The following is a 7,503-nucleotide window of genomic DNA, read 5'->3' on the forward strand; positions in this document are numbered from 1 at the left end:
GTGAATTGTTTAATGATTTGTAGTGGTTAGAAAACTAAAAAAATATTGGATTCATTTTGTAAATCACATAATTGATTTTAGGTAAGGAATGGTTAAAATTTATTGATTAGAACCAATACTTGAGAATAAGTGCAAATAGAATTAGATAAGGTTCAAATTGTGTGCCAACTCTCATCACAAATCACATCACTTGTCCACTTATCCTTACATATAGAATCACTAGATCAATATGAACCCAAAATATAAAATAAAGATAAAAGATATACATATTTCACCATTACAATAAGATCATTTTTTTTTCTTTTACCTATCTATAATTATTAAGAAACATGTTTATAAATTAATTTAACATAAAATTGCATAACATAAAGCTCATCTATCCCGTATTACTCTCTATAATTTATATATTTTAGTCCTGGAGCTCCTTCCACAATCGAGTCCATTTAAATTAGTGCTTGAACTAGACTAACGATATAATGGATGACCTGCTGCTTTATGTCTTTAAGCATTATATTCTACAGGTTCCATTGCTTTGCCCCTATGGCATCCGTAAGTCAATGAACCTTAATGAAGAAAATAAATTCCTTTAAACAACATTCATGAATTTTGGTAGATGAAAAATTAAATCTAAATTGGACAACAGAATTCAAAAATCGTATCACATAATTTATGATTTAAAACTTGTAGTTTGAAACAATTTTCTATGGTGACGTGTAATGGAGTTAAAGTCATCATAACTGATTCTGAGCGATGATTCAATATTCGGGATTAAATTTTACATTCACCACAATGTTTTGGGAAGGCTAGTGACAGTATTCTGATGGTGGGAGATAAGGATCGTATCATTCAATCTATTATCTAGTTGCCCTGAGAGGCTAGATTCTAAGAGCAGGAGATGGTCCTGTCTCTGACATGCAACGAGGGTAACTTTCTTGAACATATTCATTCATATGTAGCAGAAGATAGTGTCTGGCGGTCCGACTGAATCCTGCCTGTAATTTGTTTTTCCTTAGCCCATGCAATATTTTATGGGCCCATCTTTCAGAAAGGCTGCTAAAATTAATCAATAGCCATGGGAGAACCAACCAAGTTTTTTCGCACTGCCTCAATGCTCTCCACTTAAATATATACTCAATGGGCATTCTGTGCATTAAATCAAAATTATCTGAACATAGTTAAAAAAGAGATAACTGTAGATATAGAGACAACTTATATTACAATTTAGAGGAAAATTTTCCCCCATAAATATCAGTTGTGGCTGGGATGATATTGTACATGGCTCCAGTGCAGTATTAACTTTGTAGGTGAAAATATTCAAACATTGAGATTTATGCGAAATCTATTATCTTACATATGGCCCTGATAGCCTGTATAACAAATTTGTTAGTCATTAAAATTGGATGAAATTCGTCAGAACTTCTAATTCTCTTTAGAAAATTACAACGTCTATCTCAAAGCCAAAATGTTACATGGTGGGGAGAATCGGCTTCTAAGTGACTAGAGAAAATTGATCTCCCTGCAGAAATGATAACTTGGAAAATCTTCATGGTCGGCTGACCTTAAGTCGAACTCAGACCACATTGAGCGTGTTACATAGTGACATGGAGATTTCAATTTCATCGCAATCATGACAGATCTTCGATACTGCTATATATATATAATGTTGTGCAAGCTCATAGCAGCTAGACTTCGATGCAGTTTGATATATTGTAAGAATGTTTTTGCCAGATTTTAAACGTTCAATTAAAGGGTACATGCAATTATATTTTATTTGGTTAGAGGTCTAAAAGTTTGAATGAATTATACAAGCAGCTCCCCGATCGACCAAATTATTCAGACAACTTAAAAAATCGATGAACTCTAAATTCTTATTCATGCTTTATCGTCTCTGGACATGAATTTGTCACCATTCATATGGCATCCAGATTGATCTCATATATTTGAGCTCATAAAATAATAAATATCAAGGCAGGCAACGAAACAAAATTTTGAACTTCCTCATAGTATGAGAGATATTGGTATAAATAAGGCAATACGTTACTTCTGTAAGTTTATACAGACAGCCATATACTTTCTCAAATTAGTATAATGGACACATTAATTAATTGGATTAGCTTACAAGCTCAAAAAGCTAGAATTAACATAAGAATAATTTTACATGGAAGAAGACTGACCTGTGATAGAAGACAAACTCGAAACTAGCAATAATAAAGGACAAAAATTTCTTAATGGAGCTTAAGGCTAGAAGTAACATAAGGAGCATTTTACATGAAAGAAGGCTAAACTGTGATAGAAGACAAACTTGACTTGAAATTAGCAAAAGCTAAAGGACAAGAAATTCTTAGTGGAACTTATAAACATTTAAAATGTAGAACTTTGACTGTCAGAGGCCAATGCTTGTGTATGACTGGCATTGCGTAGGAGGTCTGATATGGTGGATGTTAAATTGGAAGCAGCTGCACCTCCCATGAATGTTGTCTTCACGTTCTCCAAGACCTTGGCTACATCTCTCATGGAAGGTCGTTCCCTTGGTGATACATTGCTACAAAGCAAACCAACATGAATGAAAGAAAGGAGACATCTATTGTCTTCCATGTTTTCATTCACATCTCTGAATAGCCTACTATCAACAATATCTGCCAGTCTGTTTGGAAAAGCTGACCTCACCCAGTTTTGCAAGTTCATGTCCCCCACAAACATGTCATCACTTGGCCTCTTCCTTGTAACCATCTCTAATATCAGAATTCCATAACTAAAAACATCTCCCACTGTAGAAACATTCCCGCCCAATCCATACTCTGCAACCAATTTTATTCATGAAATTCTTAAAAAGCTACTAAAGGAAATGATAGTGTCAATATAAAGAAAACTCCAAAAAGAAAAAAAGAAAAAAAGGTACCTGGAGCAATATAGCCAATAGATCCTTTGAGAGAAAATGTTGTTGTGCTCAGTGAATCTATAGAGTTTGTAGTAATCAAACGGGATATACCAAAATCAGTCATAAAGGCTGTCAAGTTGGCATCCAGGAGCACATTGCTAGGTTTTAGATCACAATGCACAAGTTGCAAGGGACAATCATGATGTAAATATTCCATGCCATGGGCTACATCTATAGAAATGCTTAAACACTCACTCAATCCCAAATGACAACTGTCCTGATCATCTCTGTCAGGGTGCAAATGCTTTTCCAAGCTCCCGTTGGATGCAAATTGAAGAACCAAACCTTTTAAGCCAGGGTAGGAAAACGCACTTATGACTTTGATGAGGTTACGGTGCCGAATCCTCCCTAGCACTTTGCATTCTGTGTTAAAACTCTTATGAGATTCTTCATTCTGCAAATTAAGAGTCTTGATGGCAACTATCTTACCATCCCTCAAAATGCCTTTGTAGACTGATCCAAAGTTACCCACTCCAAGCAAATTAGACTCATCAAAGTCAGATGTTGCAATGACAAGATCGTGATAAGAAAATTTCGGATAGCTGAGCCTTTCAAAAGTAAAGTTTGAGGAATGGAATAGTTGTCTGGAAATTTGATGCCTGCATAACATTCCTACAATGAAAAAGAGTAATACCAGTGCAACGGTTCCAACAACTGAAAACACTATTTTTTTGAGCAGTGAATATTTTTCCTGGCTCTGATTTGGGCATGGAGGCAATGAATAATTTGTTGGGCCACATAACCCAAGGTTTCCCATAAACAATATTGTAACAGTTCTATTTGGAAACAACCCTCCTCCTGGAATCTGCCCTGACAAATTATTGAAAGAAACATTCATGTAGTGAAGTACCTTTAGTCTTTCAAGGGACATTGGTATTGAACCTGATAAAATGTTGGCAGAAAGATCCATTTCATGGAGATTCTGTAATTTGGAAAGTGAATCTAGTATTAGACCTTCAAAGGCATTATGGGACAGATTTAGATGCTCTAATGCTGTGCAGTCTCCTATAGAATTTGGAATCACCCCTGCAAGTCGATTTCCAGAGATGTCTATGGCTTGAGCCATTGCAATTTTACTTATTTCCCGTGGCAAGGACCCTTGCAGAAAATTACTTGAAAGATTGAGGTAGAACTGTAGGTTTTAAAGGCTGGCAAGGACTTCACCTAGTATCCTTCCCCCTAGTTTATTGTAAGACAAATCAAAGAGCTCCAACCTCTGACATCCCTCTAAGCTAACAGGGATCTCTTCTGATAACATGTTGTGCTGAAGATGAAGACGCCTTAGCTGTTGGGGGTTACAAAGAGAATCTGGTATTTTTCCAGATAACTGGTTGTAACTCAGATTTAAGAGTCCGAGATGTTGCATTTGACCTATCTCACTTGGAATGATTCCTTCTAATTTGTTCCCACCCAAATTCAATGTTTCCAACATACGGAATCTTTCCATTCGAGATGGAATATTGCCGCTGAAAAGATTATTACCTAAATTTAAGTAGGTCAAGTTTGTCAGATTAGCAATCTGTTCTGGTATGCTTCCGCTCATCATGTTGCCTGATAAACTCAAGCGAGAGAGACTGGAGGAAAGTTGACCTATTGATGGCGGCAAAACACCAGTCAGGTAATTATGTGACACAAATAATTCTTCCAAGTAGGAGCAGTTTGTGAGAGCAGTGAGAAAGGCCACTGTGTTACTTTTGTCACTAACGAGTTGACTGAACTGTAGGTCAAGCAAAATAAGAAGGTTCAAGTTTCTCAGCTCCATTGGAACCACTCCACTGAAATGATTTGTATTTAAAAGTAGTAGCGTGAGACTCGAACAATTTCCTAGGGAGTTGGGTATGTTTCCACTGAGCTGATTTCCCCATAAATTGAGTTGCCGCAAATTGTAGAGATTGTGACCAATTTCCCTTGGAATATGTCCGCTAAGCTGGTTCTGAGATAAATCTAATTCATGCAACCTTGATAAATTTTTGAAGGAAATGGTAATGGTGGCCGATAAGTTATTTGCATTAAGATAAAGAAACTGCAGGTGCGTGAGCATGCCTAGTTCAGGGGGAATGGAGCCATGAAGATCGTTGTTTAACAATACTAAACTAGTCAAGGAAGACAGATTTCCTAAAGAACTAGGAATGGTGCCTGATAAGTTATTTTTAGAAAGGTAAAGAATCTTCAAGTTAGTGAGCATGCCCAATTCAGGGGTAATAGGGCCAGAGAGATTATTTTCTCCCAATTCTAAAACAATCAAGGCAGACAGATTTCCTAAAGAACTTGGAATGGTGCCTGATAAGATATTTTCAAAAAGGTAAAGTTCCTGCAGGTGAGTGAGTATGATTAGTTCATGGGGAATGGTACCTGTGAGATCATTTCGTCCCAAATCTAATTCAACTAAATTGGACAGATTTTTGAAAGAAAGAGGAATGGTACCGGTGAGATTGTTTTCAGCCAAATAAAGGATCTGCAAACTTTGGAGGAGACCCAGCTCGGGCGGAATGCTACCATGCAGTAAGTTAGAGGTGAGTTCCAGCTCATACAGACTGCGGCAAGCGGAGAAAGAGGGTGGAATGCTTCCTTGTAGTTGATTGTTGTACAGCCAGAGGTGCTGCAGACGACGAAGTTGACTGAGTTGAGGAGGAATGTGACCAGTGAGAGCATTGTAGGACAAATCTAAGAAGTGAAGAGAGGAGAGATTCCCCAACTCCGGAGAAATAGTTCCTTGCAACTGATTTTCATACAGCCAGAGTGTCTGAAGATGGGCAAGTTGGCCGAGATGAGGTGGAATGGTACCTGTGGGGGCATTCCCGGAGATATCGATAGACAGAAGAGAGTTGAGATTCCCAAGCAGGGGAGAAATGATGCCATCTAAACCCATTTGGGATAAGTTGAGGGCAAGGACGGAGTGAGAAGAGGCATCGCAGGTAACCCCTGTCCAATTGCATGCAGGGTGAAGGGGAGTCCAGTCGATCAGCACACTGTTGTTTGTTAGAAATGGCAGTTTTGCATCGCAAGAGCAAATGTTGTTGATGATGGGAGAGATTATTGACAGAGTGAGGAAGAGCATAGATTGAAAAGATGGAAAGCATGAAGGGGAATAACAAAAGAGAAGCCATGGCAGACCAAACAAGGACAGTGGGAAACACACAAGGAAGTAGGATAGAATAGAATGGAATGAGATGGAGATTGAGGAATAAATAGAAGAGTGGAGGTTTTCAAAGCATTTACCTAGTTGTGATTATATGAAAAATAGTGTTTCAAGGAATAATGTGTACAAACATTATGAATAGTCATCCTGTCTAAACATTTCTTTTTAGGTGCGATGTTTTATCTCTTATATATTATTGTTGAACAGAATATTCGTTTTTTTTAATATGACAGCACTCTTAAGATGTTTTAATTTGGAAAGTTTTATTACTTTTTTAACTAGATTATTACAATCTATTGAATTGTATTTTTAATTTAAGTGGCAATGAAATTTCAAAAATTCAGAGTTATGCAACTTATATGAATAATTGAATAAGTTATGAACATTATTTTTAAAATATGTAAGAAGAGAATCTATAGAAAATTGAATGTAGTTTCTAAGCTATTAGTTGTTTTTTGAAAAAAAATTCCTATTTGATGAAAATTTCAAATTTCAATGCAGTGGTACAAAAATTTCAGGAAAAAGATAAGAAGTAGGTGTATGTCTGACCACCCTAATCACAATCAAATCATAATATTTTTTTATAAAATTTATAATATAAGTATTAGACTCATGTTCGGATGTGACACATATTTTTTTTAATTTTTTATACAGTAAATAATTATTTATGATTTTTTTACTACAGCTTTTCAGAAATTCAGAAACTCCTATGTCTGACCACCTTAACGTAATCAAAACCTTATGAAATTCATTTTTTTTTTAATTTTTCCCTATAGTAGACGAAGCATAGGATGTGACGCATGTTTCAGATTCAAAAAATGTTATGCAGTTTGAAAGTTATGAGTATTTTTGAATCAGTCTATCAATCAAGACTTTTGCAGAATTTAATTAAAAAATAAATAATAATTATTTATTAAAGTCGAAATAAGACAAGCCTTATATTGTTGGAAAGCTGAGAACATCCTTAAAAAACCCTTTTCGTTTTATCAATTTTGGCTATAAAAAAAGTCGTCAGCCACCAATGTAAAGTCTGGAAAATCAAGGAATACTGAAAAATATGTTTTTTCAGTTGATTTTCCAGGCTTGTCACTTCCAAGCCAAATCCCAAAGCAAACCCGAACCAAAATACGGAGGGAAAAATTTATGTTTTAAAATCAGATATCTGATTTTTGAAAAAATAAAAAAATATATTTTAGTAAATTGGGCAGAACTTTTGCGTTTTATATCAAAATTTTGATTTTTTATAGGCGTTGGAAAGGTAATTAAGAGCTCTATGATATGGAACAGGTATATTTTCAATTATTTGTTTTAAAAAATAATTATAATTCATTTAAATTCATCCTTTATTTTTAAAACATAAAAAACTCATCGCTTTTTCATATGATTTCCCTATTGCATGAATTTTTGTAACAATCATCTCAAAATA

General features: G+C 35.5%; 1 protein-coding gene across 2 annotated transcripts; it reads right to left on the reverse strand.

The window, feature by feature from the left end:
* Positions 1-2,015: 2,015 nt before the first annotated feature.
* LOC131068498 (putative leucine-rich repeat receptor-like serine/threonine-protein kinase At2g24130) lies at positions 2,016-6,134 on the reverse strand. Of its 2 annotated transcripts, none has more exons than XR_009358368.1 (2): positions 2,900-6,134; positions 2,016-2,798 (listed from the first exon to the last, which is right to left on the reverse strand). XR_009358368.1 is itself a non-coding variant. In XM_059207696.1 (2 exons), the coding sequence occupies exons 1-2, from the start codon at positions 4,002-4,004 to the stop codon at positions 2,362-2,364; spliced, it is 1,542 nt and encodes a 513-aa protein (XP_059063679.1). In that variant the 5' UTR covers positions 4,005-6,118; the 3' UTR covers positions 2,016-2,361. The 2 variants fall into 2 exon arrangements, 1 of the variants encoding a protein (XP_059063679.1); XM_059207696.1 differs by having other exon boundaries at positions 2,900-6,118.
* Positions 6,135-7,503: the final 1,369 nt, after the last annotated feature.

This window comes from Cryptomeria japonica, chromosome 7 (assembly GCF_030272615.1).
Source record: "Cryptomeria japonica chromosome 7, Sugi_1.0, whole genome shotgun sequence".
Classification (NCBI taxonomy): domain Eukaryota; kingdom Viridiplantae; phylum Streptophyta; class Pinopsida; order Cupressales; family Cupressaceae; genus Cryptomeria; species Cryptomeria japonica.